The sequence below is a fragment of the Anolis sagrei genome, chromosome 4 (genome assembly GCF_037176765.1).
Source record: "Anolis sagrei isolate rAnoSag1 chromosome 4, rAnoSag1.mat, whole genome shotgun sequence".
NCBI classification, from domain to species: Eukaryota; Metazoa; Chordata; class Lepidosauria; order Squamata; family Dactyloidae; genus Anolis; species Anolis sagrei.
Window position 1 is genome coordinate 32,289,639 of NC_090024.1, and position 15,124 is coordinate 32,304,762.

The 15,124-nt window shown below is 39.3% G+C and overlaps 1 protein-coding gene across 1 annotated transcript in view; it reads right to left on the bottom strand.

Annotated features, from left to right (window-relative positions):
- Window positions 1–15,124, bottom strand: part of LAPTM4B (lysosomal protein transmembrane 4 beta) — a 59,855-nt gene that overhangs the window by 22,403 nt on the left and 22,328 nt on the right. The window contains exons 2-4 of the mRNA XM_060775644.2: window positions 10,490–10,601; window positions 4,459–4,532; window positions 3,031–3,153 (exon numbers count right to left, since the gene is read on the bottom strand). Coding sequence (XP_060631627.1) covers window positions 3,031–3,153; window positions 4,459–4,532; window positions 10,490–10,601 — 309 coding nt within the window. The remainder of the gene's footprint in view (window positions 1–3,030; window positions 3,154–4,458; window positions 4,533–10,489; window positions 10,602–15,124) is intronic.

The window sequence follows — 15,124 nt, forward strand, 5'->3', positions numbered from 1 at the left end:
CAAACTCTGGAATGTAATTTATGTCAAGTTTCAAATAAAAGATGAGTGCCTAATTATTCAAAATGTACCAGGGGTATATGGTCAAATTAAGCATTTTGTTATGCAAGCAATGAGTTTTGCATCTCAAAATGGAAGCCTTCCAAAATCCGTATTTTGGTTTTCCTGTAAAAACACATGCCCAGAGAAGCACTGTACCAGCTATGGGTGATTAGAGTAGTTGCTGAACACAACTGAAGATTAACTGAGTTTGAAAAAGCTGTTCTTAATAGCGTATTGAGGGCACCTGACCCTTTCCCTCACTTCTTTGGCTGAAATAGGCACAAGTGGAATGAATAGCACTAGCCACAGCAAAAGAGACAATATACTACGAATTGAAAGATCAAGTAGTATATGAGGTTTTGCAATTGTGCTGACTGAATGGAGGTCACCTCAATGTGATCCTTTTATATTAATCTCTGCAAAGCTCTGCTAAATGTTGAAGCAAAATAAAAAACATAAACTCTGAGCTACTGTTTAGTAATAAGGAATTGACCCACAAGCCTGGAAACATGGCAGTGTGGAAATGGCTTAAGTAAAACTTGACTCTTTGGGAATTATGAAAGAATATATCAGTTCACTCTGTAAAAACACTTAAGAAATGCTACACCTCTGTTTATGGTCCTCATGACATTTAGACCTAGGCTAGCAGGCAGTCGCTTCAGTTGCTCCAGGCAGACTGAAATGAATGGAAATAGTGTTATGGAGTCTCATTCATTACAGTTGAAGTAGAAATTGTACTGCTCTCCTGATATTGCTGGAAAGAAATTGCCAGCAATCTTGGTCAGCACGGCCAATTGTGAGGAATGCTGAGAAGTGCAGTTCAAAAAAATTGGGAAGGCCACATAGCTCCTACCCCACATAAAAAAAAAGTTGGAAGAAGATCAGAGGATCTCATAACTACTGAAATTCTAACTGTCTCAATTTGTCAGGAACAGTCCTGACTTTCTCAGTTACTCCACTTTTCAGCTGCTTTTAAAAAAGTCCCAGTTTCTCCTCCTTTTGTTCAGCTTATTTCAATAGAAAGAATTTAGGCACATTCCCAACAAAGAGTAGAACTTAAATGTCTTTTCTTCATTGTACGTGTGTTCTAAAATGCTCCCTTTCCTTAGCATAGAGACAATTTTGTCATGACCTCCTCATGTCTTACTTTAGATCCAAGAAAGGCCTTTTTCTAACCAGGAAGTGACTTTGTGGTTTATTTAGGGATTTTTTGGGTGGGGGAGGGCTTCTGCTGTATTTGATGAAACAAGGATTGGTATTGTATGAATTTTCACTAGTAACTACACTTCTTTCTTCCATTGTTTTCTTGTGCAGTAAAAACCAATTCACCATTCTTTAGTTTGTAGCTCTAGCAAATCCGCATATGGGAAGCCAGTCCCCATACCTTGGGAAGTCAGACTTGGCCACAGTGGTCCATGTTCCTGTTACATCTTGTATAGACAGCTACAATGCAATCTACATGGGGTTGCCTTTGAAGATGGCCTGGAAGCTTAAACTAGTCCAATGAGTGGAAGCCAGATTTCTAACTGGAGTGGTGTAAAGGAATCATACTACTCCTCTGTTACGTCAGCTCCACTGGGTGCCAATTTGCTACCAAGCCCAATTCAAAGTGCTGGTCTTAACCGATAAACTCTAAATAGTTCTGGTCCAATTTACTTGTCCAAACACACCTTCTCCTATGAGCCAACAAGAGCTTTAAGATCGACTGGGGAGGCCCTGTTCTTGGTCCCACCGCCGTCACAAGCACAATTGGTAGGGATTTGAGGCAGAGCCTTCTCAGTGGTGGCCTCCTGGCTGTGGAACTCCCTTCCTTCTTTTCTAATTTCAGAAAAAATAAAGACCTCGTTCTGCACAGAAGTTTAAGGTCTTTGCAGGTATTTTTTAACCCAGGTGTAAACCACATTAAAAGGTTTACTCCAGGTTTTTTGTGTGTGTCAGGAGCGACTTGAGAAACTGCAAGTCACTTCTGATGTGAGAGAATTATTGACACGGTCTGAATAAGGATTATAAACAAGGATTATGGAAGAATGGTATTATGCACTTTACTGTTTTTAACCTTTTTATCAATCTGTGTATTTATTTGCTTAATTGTTTTAATAGTTTAGTTGATGGAATATGCTTTTATGACTATATTTAGCATGACATTTAATTTTGCTGGAGTTGTAAGCTGCCTTGAGTATCCCAAAGGGATGAGAATGGTGGGGTAGAAATAAAGCAAAGAAATAAATAAGCAAGCAGAGTAGCAGTTAAGCATTAAACCAAAACTACAGACAAGACCCATTACACTAACAGTATTTTCTGGTGTGTCTCTTGAATTAATCCATTCCTGCTTCAATGATAACATATGGCATCATTATCACAGAATTCTAGCCCCAGACACTGATGGCAGGAGGGGGAATATGTTGTGTAATATCTTATAATACATGACATATACAAGACATTTGTGATAAATAGAGGGGGAGAAAGTCAATGAGGAGCTGTAGCTCCATTTGCAACTCTCTATTTGCTGCTTGCACATAATATACAATATTTCCACTTTCATCGCCAGTCCCAATCAATCTTCAGTACATTGCAATGATCTGGGAATTTCTTATTTGTACTAATGAGTATTTCTTACATAAATAAATTAATTTCCCATTTACCTCAAGCTTTGTCAATTAGCTTAGGAATCACTGCTATTTTCTCTATTGCAGAGGCTTACATTGTGCCTAAACAGACCAGGCACATTAAAACTACTGTCATTATTAATTCTTTTAAGTACTGAATTGGATCCAAGCTTAGTGAAATATAACAATAGTTACTTAAGTTAATCCAATCGATATTAATTGGCTCACTCCAAATATAACTAAGTCTGGATCAAACCAATTTGATTGGCTGCTTGATGTTTGAATTCCACATGAGGACATACATTTTGACTGCACGCTATTCTGGAATCCAAACAGGATGAAAGTTTGTACACAAAGGTTTTGAACAAATGACAAAATGCTTTACCAGTTGTCGCAGATAATCCTGAATGGTGCTGGGGTACACAAGGATGCTGATAGCAACGAGGGTGTTGAGTGCAAAGTCAAAGATTTGATAACAGAAGAAAGGGATGATCCAAGCCGCATGTTGCTATATATGCAAGAGAGAGAAAGAGGGAGAAATCTTAATGCTTAGATATAGTATGTTTAGAACATATAAGACCCACTAAGCCTGAAAAAAAGATATTGGTGGGCTGTACTTGATGACATAAACACAGAGCACATGTATAACATAATATTTTTTGAGGTTCATGGGTACCTTGCAGACTCCCCAGATCTCTTATTTTGATAGAAAAATACATTTCGGTTAGTAAAATGTCTTCTTTTTCTCTGCCTTTCTAGATGTGTGTATTGACAGAACTCTTGCTAGATTCAATGGATGGGAAAATGTATTGAATCTACCTACCTCTGATTTATAACCACACAGTATGTCACAATTGGTACTAAAAGTTTTGCGAACCTCAAAAGGGTTTTCCTGTGTTGAGCTAACACATTTTCCCCACTCCATCATTTCAAATTTTCAGCCATACAAAAGGGTGCAACTACACAGAGCATTTGTGCCCCCAAGGAAAACAGGATTGGATTGGAATTCTTAATCTGATATTGGTCACCTACATTGTTTAATCCAAGGATGGCTAGAGTATGACTCATGGGCTGTACAAAACCATGGAACAACAACAACAACAACGGGATTCGGGTGGCTTACATATGGCACAAAGTGCCTAAGACAAAACATAAAATAAACATGCAGTACATTACAATAAAGTAAAAACTGTAGCATATAAAAACAACAATTAAAAACTCAGAACAACACCCAATAACCTATGGTGACACTGAAGCCCATTTTGCAGTCCTTGAAATTCCCAAATAGCCTCCCCAAATTGCCAATTTTTAAAAGAAATACTCGGCATGATTTTCAGGCAATTTAAATATGTTATGGAGTGAGAACAGTTTTAAGGCAATGTTAGGTTAAGAACTGTGCAGACAATTCCCCCCCCCCCCAAAAAAGCATGAAAACACATCAAACCAATACCACTTGACCCAAATTATCCTCACTAAACACCTTAGGTTTCCTTGAGAGATCCACTCAAAATGACACAGAAGATAATGTGATGCCAGTTGCCATTTTAAGAGGAACTGCAGAGGAAAATGGAGGCAGAGGCACTTGCCTGTCCCTGGTTTAGGCAATGTTACATTACACCATCTGCATATGTGCACTTGTATAGATTGTCATGATGATGCCTTCTCCACTGGTATCTTCTGAGCAACTTCATAGGACAAATGCATTTTAAGAGCAATTAGATTATTTTCCCTGAACTCCTGATTTATATTATCTACAAATACTATATATTAATGTTTATGCAGGGTGGTTAAGGCAAAATAAGAAATGCATTACCTTGTATGCCCCATACGTGGCCATTGCGCAGATGAGAATCATAAGCAGAGAAATTGCTGTGGCAATGCACATGTCTGAAAAAAATGAGTCACGGCAGTAATGTTAAGAATATGTCAAGGTTGAGCATCAGAACACTCTGAGATATGCATTAAAAACTGTGTGAGTGAAAAAAATATCCACATGTTTAGTCATCCCCCATTACACTGCCTGCGTGTCTATGTGCCTTCAAGTTGCCAGTTGACCTTTGCCAACTACAATAATTTCATAGGCAAGAAATACTTAAGAGGTGGTTCTACCAAAATGTAGCTTACAGAACCTAGTATTGTTAGTGGTTTCCCACCCAGGTATTAACTAGAGCTGACTTTGCTCAACTTTCAAGTTCATACAGGAGCTGGTGCTTTTATAAGACTCCTACTATTCATTACATTATCATCTTCAAGGCAGCATGGAAACCCTTAGACCTTTATTGGCTTCTAATAAACTGGATTTAAACCCTGAAGTGTAACTCCAGTGTTAAAAGCAAGAGGCAAAGTGTGCTTCAATACATACAGGCAGTGCCCAAGTTAAGAAGAAAAGAAGGTTCTGTAGCTTTCTTCTTAGGTTAAATTTGTAAGTCAGAACAGATACATTTTTAAGTGTAACTCCAGCCATATATCTATATATATAGAGAGAGAGTGCGCGACTGAGCGCTGGATAGAAAAAGGAAGGGTTAATTCCCCTGTGGTGTTTGTTTTGCTGCCTGTGCCCCTGTTCAGAAGATATCACCTCAGTTTCTGTCCCTGTGATAACTGGATTTGGAAAAAAGTGGCTTGTTGTAGAAACAAGGACTGGAGAGAAAGCTTCAGTGGAGACACCTTTTCCCCACAATAACTCTTCCAGGAATGATTTCTCTCACTTCCTGTGGTCTCACTCTTGTTCTTATCTATGAGTCATTTGTAAGTCGAATGTTTGTAACTCGGCGACTGTCTGTATTTCTATCACTGGGCAAAGCAATCTCCTTAAATAAGATTCTTTCCCTTGCTGCCAAAATATTCAAGAACTGGCCTTGGAAAACACTTGATATTGTCATAAACTGTGAATGAGTCTCTTTCAATTTACGGTATTATAAACGTAGCCCTCTTCTGATGCATGAGCAACCTCTGCTGGAGGACCAGCAATTCTGTGTTCCTTGTTTTGCAATTGTGTACCCAACTCTTCCAAGATATGAAGAACCACAACAACTTCTAGTCAGAGCAGGATCTACACCACAGTTGGAAACAGTTCCTTTTTTAACTTCAACATTCACTCTTCCCCAGCAATCAGGGTTGCTAGCTTTGAGAGTCAGAGAGCTTGAGTCTAAGTTCAGATCTGTACGTCTAATTTGACCGAACTGCATAGCTCTCACTTTTGATTCATACCAGATCTGGATACCAACTCTCCTGGCCTTGGTCCACCTCACTTTCAAACACTTTGCTTTTATTAATTTTCCTAGATCTTATGCTTCAACTATGGCACTCATGAATGTATTTCTTGCATTACAACAAAGCTGAGAATTCCCAAATCTCATAAGAAAATGGGTTCTCAGTGCAATGGATCTTTCTTAATAGAAACATTCCCTGCTTCCGTCTGAGAACTGGTTTAACAAAGACTGCATGATATAATCTGAATTTAAAACTACAAGCCTCTTGAATCTGCCAGCTTGAATGGTGGGAGATTCTCAAAACTGTTGTCGAAAAGCTTTCTAAAGTTCTGTATAGCTTCATATAGTCAATGTGTAGCCATTGTTCCATGGATAAACAACATATCAACTTTTGAAGGCTTGCAACAACAATAAGAGTGCAACAAATTATGAAAAAATACTACAGGTTGAGCACCCTTTATCCTGAATTCCAAAATACTCCAAATTGGTTTACAATATATGGAAGACTGAGAAAGTGACAACTTTGCTTCTGGATCGTTCAGTGTACACAAGCTTTGTTTCACGTACAGATTACAAATATTGTATAAAATTGCTTTTATGTTATGTGTTTAAAATGTATATGAAACCTAAGTGAATTTCATGTTTAGCCTTGGGTCCCATTCTCCATGATCTCTCATTATGTATGCATGCAGCAATACTGCTATTCCAAAATCCAAATAAATAAATCTGAAATCCAAATCACTTCTGATCCCAAGCAGAATAAGGAACATACAATTCACATAAGTTCTAGATCAGGCATGGGCAAACGTCGGCCCTCCAAGTGTTTTGGACTTCAACTCCCGGAAATTCCAGCCAGCTTACCAGCTGTTAGAATTGTGGATGTTGAAGTCCAAAATACCTGGAAGGCCAAAGTTTGTCCATGCCTGTTCTAGATTATAATATATTTGGAGAACAGTTGAAATAGTTGGGAACTTATTTGAGTCTGACTTTAAATATCTATTACCAAATGTACAAAAGCTAAAGTTCTTGTTTTCATTGTTATTATTAAGTACTATTATTTTTATAAGCATACTAGCCGTCCTCTGCCACGCATTGCTGTGGCCCACATGAGGGTTCTGTGTGGGAGGTTTGGCCCAGTTCTATCGTTGGTGGGGTTCAGAATGCTCTGTGATTGTAGGTGAGCTATAAATCCCAGCAGCTACAACTCCCAAATGTGAAGATTCTATTTCTCCTAAACTCCACCAGTGTCCATATTTGGGCATATTGAGTATTCGTGCAAACAATGATGGGTCCAGACCCATCATTGTTTGAGTCCACAGTGATCTTTGGATGTAGGTGAACTACAACTCCAAAATCCAAGGTCAATGCCCACCAAACCCTTCTAGTGTTTTCTGTTAGTCAGGGGAGTTCTGTGTGCCAAGTTTGGTTCAATTCCATCGTTGGTGGAGTTCAGAATGCTCTTTGATTATAGGTGAACTATAAATCCCAGTAACTACAACTCCCAAATGACAAATCATAATTTTTTGAGTGATGGTCACTCCTTGTGTTGTGAGACGTTTTGTTGCCAAATTTGGTGTGATTTTGTTCATTGGTTCTTTTGTTTTTAAGGTACTCATTATGCACAGAGCATTTATATATATATATATAGATATGGACTAGTATTACTCTCAAGGAGTAGACAAAACTAACATTAAAACACTAAATGTGAAAAGATATTTTACACGGAGGAAAGCATGACTCACTATGCGCTAAGAGCATATGCCTCCCAATCCTCATACGCAATGCTCTGTAGAGGGTGGGTGTGTAAAACCTAAATTCAAATGACATCCAAATAAAGCAGATTATTATGGTTGAAGTGAGTCTTTGAACATGAAAGTTGATACTTTGAACACAATAGTTGATCTTTGAAAGCTTAAAGCCTCAGCCAGTTATGAGACTGTCCCACTGCTCTTATGGCATAAGACTCAAAGCAAGACACTTCAGCCAAAAACAGCATTACAGCAGTATTATTTTTCTATGCTCTGTATGCACAGTCTTGGAACAAGTACCGGTGGACAGATGACCTAAATTTAAAAGCCAAGATTCTCAACCTCATTAAATAAATGGATATTGGGCACTGGGGCTAGAAACAGAAATGACATAATTGCATCTGTTTCTGGGAACCACCCCCATTTTTCCTCTTTTCTTTGCGGAAGTGAGCAGAAGTTGCTTCCTGTTCAATTTCTATTTCAAAAAAAAAAAAGAAAAAAAGAAAAAAAGAAAAGAAAAAAGCCTGGCCTCAATATAAATTGGCCAGAGATATGCAAAAAATTGGATCTAAAGTATTTTTGGACACCGGGACTAAATGTGGTAGAAATGCATCCCCCCCCTATGAAAGCATTTTAATTCTAAAACTTTTTTTTGTAAAAAGACAGCATTTCTTTAAACCATGGGAAGCCCTGGGAGCTGCATATGGCAAAATAGGCCATACTTTGCCCATCCCTGCCCTAAACCATAATGAAGGCTAACCACAGTTTTGGGTTCAGAAATAATGGCAATTGAAAACTTATAAGCAAGAGGTTCTTGTCTCATTCTAAAAGTGAATCTGAAAAAAAGAAAGTGTATGTATGTAACACTAAGTTATAGCTAAAGCTGTAAATCTGAATCAGGTTGCTATGTTATGTATGAATGTGCCTTCATGTCACTTATGGCAAAATCACAAATTTCATAAAGTTTTCCTAGGCAAGGAATAGTCAGAGATGGCTTTTCCTAGTTCCACATTCACACACTATAATTCAAATACAGGTTAAGTAACCCTCATCCAAATCTTTGGGATTAGAAGTGTTTAGGATTTCAGATTTTTTTTCAGGATTTGAAAATGCTTGTATTTGCATATATTGAATATAACGAGATGTCACTTATACCTTATTTATGTATTTACTTCCTTTATATGCCACTTTTCTCACCCCTGGGGGGATTCAAAGCAGTTTCTAGCATATTCATGGCAAAATTCGATGCCTTACAAAACATGAAAACCTAACATAAAACTATTAATTAAATCATAAAACTTATCTACATTTAAACATTAAATCAAGGCATTAAAAACATATTAATATAAACATTAAATTCACATGATCCAAAAGCATGGTTCAGGCCATTTCAGTATCAAATAACAATTGTACATAATCCGTGTTTGTTTCTTGTCCTTCTTACTACCCATGGCCATGTTTTTGCTGAAGGCCAAGAGGAAGGGCACTGATCCAATTTTGTTGGGGAGGGATTTCCATAGATGGGGGGCCACCACTGAGAAGGCCCTCTGTCTCGTCCCCACCAGTCGTGCCTGCGAAGGAGGTGGGACTGAGAACAGGGCCTCCCTGGATGATCTTAGCCTCTGAGATGGTTCATAGAGGGAGATGCATTCGGACAGGTAAGCTGGGCCATAACTGTTTAGGGCTTTATAGACTAAAGCCAACATTTTGAATTGTGCTTGGTAGCAATCTGGCATCTAGTGGAGCTGGTGTAACAGGGGAATTGCATGCTCCCTGTACCCCACTCTGGTGAGCAATCTGGTTGCTGCCTGTTGAACTATTTGGAGTTTCTAAGCAGTCTTCAAAGACAACCCCATGTAGAACGTGTTGCAGTAGCTATACAGGATGGAACTAGAGCGTGAACTTCCGTGGCCAAGTTTTAATTGTGCAAAAGCTCCCCTAGCCACCACCGAGACCTGGGGTTCCAGGCTAAGCAATGAAACCAGGATCACTCCCAAGCTGCGAACCTGTGCCTTCAGAGGGAGTGTAACCCCATCCAGTACAGGTTTTAACCCTATGCCCTGTTCGGCCTTACGACTGACCAGGAGTGCCTGTCTTGTCTGGATTCAGTTTCAATTTGTTCGCCCTCATCCAGACCATCACAGCTGCCAAAAACTGGTTCAAGACCTGAACAGCCTCCTTAGCTGCAGATGGAAAGGAGTAATAGAGTTGAACGTCATCTGCGTACAGATGACATCCAGCTCCAAAACTTGGGATGATCCCTCCCAATGGCTTCATGTATATGTTCAACAATATATATATATATATATATATATATATATATATATATATATATATATATATATATAGAGAGAGAGAGAGAGAGAGAGAGAGAGAGAGAGAGGGCCTAAATATAATTTTATACATTTAATACTTCTGGGCATAAAACTTATGTATGCTGAACCATCATAAAGCAAAGGTTTCAGTATTGTAGCAATGAATTCCTATGGGGAGAAAGACATGATAAAAATAAAGATTATTATGTTGATGCTGATAATAATAATAATAATAATAATAATAATAATAATAATCAGAACCATCCATGTGGACAAATTCTAATTTTGGATAAGAGATGCTCAACCCATATACCTCTCTAATAGATACTCTATTAAAAAAACCCAGGCCGATTATCTAGGTTAATTATTGTTAACAGCCAGTTTTAAAACTTGGTGGCAATAGATATTACATTTAATGCATATTTATATGTCAAAAAGATTTTTCAGAGAAGGTTTGTGAGTGCGTGCCAATGTTAAGCCCAGCCATGAGAGTGCAGTCTTGGCACAATACCAGTTCAATTAAATTGTGACTAGGTTGTAAATCACCCAATGACATGATATATACTTACTGGCATCATCCATAAATTCAAAGTCACCTCCTAATTCGGTTGTTGTTAAATGATACTGGCCAGGGTCTGTCAAGGCGCTCAGTATAATCAGTAGTACCACCGCATTGATGATCTAGGTATGGAAAGAAACAGAAGATGAATGTCCATAACTGTGTTGAGGTTAACTGCTATTCACATTTAATGGAAATGACCAGACCAAAATATCAGAAGAAACTTCTTAATTATCCTTTTTTTCCATCTTTCCCCATTAGTAACAGCACTTTCTCCTCTTGCCAAATACATAACCTTGGGTAGATAGGTGAATATGCAGAAAATCCAATGGCCTCAAGGCGGATGATCATCAATGATAATCCAAGTAAAATTTAGATGTATGCACAGATGCTCTCATCACTTCACCCAAGTCCACCCAGTCAATTTTAAAACATGAATTTTTAACTTACTATTGCATTTTGATCTATGTATCATGTATTTTGATATATGGATCTTATAATAATGTGCTTTAATATATGTATCTTGTTGTATGCATTGCATGGTGATGTGTTCTAACCACCTCGAACCACGAGGAGAGGCAAGTAACAAATAAGAACAACAATGATGTATGATAAAGAAAGGAAGAAGCTGATGTTGATGAAAAGGAGGAGGAGGAGGAGGAGGAGGAGGAGGAAGAGATGTTAATGAAGAGGATGAGGAAGAAGAAGATGATGAAGAAGAAGAAATTGAAGATTATGAAGCAGAGGAGGAGGAAGAAGAGATGATGAAGAGGATGATGATGAAGAAACTGAAGATGATGAAGAGAAGGAGGAAGAAGATAATGAAGAATAAATTGATTACAAAGAGGAGGATGAAATTGATGAAGAGAAGGAGGAAGACAATGAAGAAGGAGGAGGAACTGATGATGATGATGAGGAGGAATCATAGAATCAAAGAGTTGGAAGAGATCTCATGGGCCATCCAGTCCAACCCCCTGCCAAGAAGCAGGAATATTGCATTCAAATCACCCCTGACAGATGGCTATCCAGCCTCTGTTCAAAAGCTTCCAAGGAAGGAGCCTCCACCACACTCCAGGGCAGAGAGTTCCACTGCTGAACAGCTCTCACAGTCAGGAAGTTCTTCCTCATGTTCAGGTGGAATCTCCTTTCTTGTAGTTTGAAGCCATTGTTCCATGTCCTAGTTTCCAGGGCAGCAGAAAACAAACCTCCTCCCTCCTCCCTATGACTTCCCCTCACATGTTTATAATGGCCCTCATAATATCTCCTCTCAGCCTTCTCTTTTGCAGGCTAAACATGCCCAGCTCCTTAAGCCGCTCCTCATAGGGCTTGTTCTCCAGACCCTTGATCATTTTAGTCGCCCTCCTCTGGACACATTCCAGAGGAAGGAGACATGATGATGAAGAGAATGAGGAGGAAGAAAAAGAAAACAATGACGATGAGGAGGAGGAAGAAGAAATCAATGAAATGACAGGTATCTGTGCCATCTGATGATGACAGGTTCTTGTGGCACATCTATGCCTCCTGCCAATCATACAGCTAGAGAGCAATAAAAGTCACCTCGATGCATATTGCTTCAATAATCTTATTCATTGAGACAATAAACCCCCCATTTACAGCTTGTTTGGGCTCTAGGAAGCTGAATAACCAAGGGGGAAGGAGTGGGAAATAATAATCCTAATTGATATGCTTGTGAATATTTTCCAGTTCACAGGCTACTAATCTGGGCAACGCAGAAGAGCTGGCGTTGAGGGGAATCTTGTCTTCTGAGGTTGCTAGGCAACCGTTAATGCACCAGCGGTGGAAGGATGAGGCCAGTGAGACCAGACCAGGCATCTCTTAGCAACATGCTACTCAGCAGATGGCTACAGGCCAAGGCCATCTTGCCCACATGTGCTCCATGGCCTTATGACACTACATGGCAGAGGAGACATTTATTTGGAACATGACATGGCAGCAGAGGAGAGAATATACATATGGCTTCTGTCCTTTTGCTTCCTATTGTGACAGATAGTATCCTGCACTTTCACTCCTGTACACAAGTTTTTGGGGTGCATCTACACAGCAGAATGAATGCAGTTTCAATCCAATAACGGCCATGGGACAAGGCTATAGAGTTGTAATTTTACCAGAGTCTTTAGCCTTCTTGGGTACCTTGGGAATATAAGTGTTTTGGATTTATAGATATATAGATATATACAGATGTGGTCCTAGGTGTTGGTGTTATCCTACAAAGCCCTAAACGGTTCCGGCCCAAAATACCTTGCGGACCACATCTCGGCCTACGAGCCCACGAGGACCTTGAGATCATCTGGGGAGGCCCTTCTCTCGATCCCGCCTGCCTCACAGGCACGTCTGGCGGGGACGAGAGAGAGGGCCTTCTCAGTGGTGGCCCCCCGGCTGTGGAACTCCCTCCCTGCTGACGTCAGACAGGCCCCCTCCCTCATGGCCTTTCGTAAAGGCCTGAAGACTTGGCTCTTCGAGCAGGCTTTCAACTAAGTGCTATGTAAATGGTATTGACAACCGGAACGAACTATGACTACGAGATTGACTATGATTCCATAATATGACGGAGCGGATGTTTTAGTGTAAGTTAGATGTTATGTATTAGTGATGTTAGTTGTTGTTCTGATTTCTTTGTAAAGTGTCCTTTTGTACTGTACACCGCCGCGAGTCGCCCTAGGGCTGAGAGCGGCGGTTAATAAATGCAAGAAATAAATAAATAAATAAATAAATAGGTAATTTTCAATGGTAAGCAAACAGTATTTTGGCGCCCCACTCAACCAATCACTGATATATATTTTCTGTTCGTTGTGGGAGTTCTGTGTGCCATATTTGGTTCAATTCCATTATTGGTGGAGTTCAGAATGCTCTTTGATTGTAGGTGAACTATACATCTCATTAACTACAACTTGCATATGTCAAGATCTATTTTCCCCCAAGAGCGCCCCTGGGCAAAATCAACTATACTGCAAATGCTTACTTTGCGTAATGGGTTGAGCCGCCCTTGGTTATATATTGTAATACCTGTATTTGCATGTAAGAAATAAGATATCTTGAAGATGAAAGCCAAGTATAAACCTGGCATTCATTTGTGTTTTATACCCACCTTTGTGGAGATGTAGTTTTAAAAGGGATTTTTCAGGGATGTTCCCAATGCTCATATGTCCTGATTTACTGCCATATTGGCTTACTTCTGCAGAGGGCCTTTGTTTACAAAAAGTGCTGATGGTTTGAGAAAATGTTGCTGCCAAGAGGAAGTAACTTTTCAAGGCTAAAAGTACATCAGGACAAAACTGGCTAGCTAGTGGATAGTTGGTACTCCCTAAGTTTCCCAATCGTTCTGGAGCTATGCTTGTAACAGAAAGACAGATAAGACTGATTCATTAAGACAGTCATGGTCCGAAAACAATAGACTATAATTGTGCAATTGTTAGAATCCCATGTGTTCTTTCATGCCTGTCAAAATCATAAAGAATCAATGAGCATCTGTGTAGCCAGCTTAGAGCAATGAAATGATTTATCTTTGGACACCAATGAGAATGTGTATTCAATTTATTGCAAAAGTGATAAAAGCCCCGCAGACTCATTGGGAGTGCCGACAAAACTTTTGATTGCATTCTTGTATGCATGTTTGTCATTATTGCTATGGCCACGCAATAAAATAGCTTTTTGCAGTTTGAAGATTCAACTTTTGTGGCGTCCTTCCTTGCCCTCCCCACTGGAAAGGAGGCTCCTGCTTTTCAGATTTGGATTTAAGGCCTAGTTTGGTTCTTTGCCCCTACAATCTTACACACATAGCCTGAAGGTAGTTTTATATACAATATTTTAATAATGTTGTGCATGGAACAAAACAATGTTTGTATACTGCAAACTATTGGAAAGCAAAAGTGTGAAATCACTCACCCATGTGCATAATTTAGGATTTCACAGGATTTCAGATTTTGCAATTCCAGATAAAGGATGCTAAACCTTACTCCATTATTTTATTACCACATGCAGAGATTAATAATTCCTGTAGTCATCTCTCCACATTGTTGGACAAAATTAATATTTACATATCTTGAATTGGAATATTAATAAAGGCAACAACAACAACAGCTGCAGCAGCAAATAGCCAGCATATCAGCTAAAAACCTCAGTCTCTGTGTGGATTCTACAATGACACATCATCAAGTCTTCCTCTGCCTGCCTGCCTATCATCTATCTATTTATCTATCTATCTAGAAATCCAAGGAGATGGGAGAAACGGTAAATATCCAAGAATAGAATTAGCAGGCATGAGCAAACCAGCAGCAGACGGTATTAGCACATAATGGATTAAAGGAGGGTGGCTGACCCAAAGCTGTCTGCATGCTAGGCAAAATAAGGTGACTCCTTGCTGTGGTTACATAAAGGATAAAGCTTGAGCAAATCACTTCACATATAGTTCAGCAATTCTGCTCATCCTCTGCAAAATGCTTAAGTTACAAATCTGAAACTAAGGAACATCTCCTAAGTCTCAGCAAGGTGCAGAATATGCAAAGTTTTTTTTTAAAAAAAGGAATGTTGTGCCTCTAGGTTGGTTGATCAGAAAAATGAAAGGGAAAAAAGAAAGAAGCAAAGCAATAAGTAGGTCCCAGCTTGGGTTTGACCAGAGGAAGCCCTA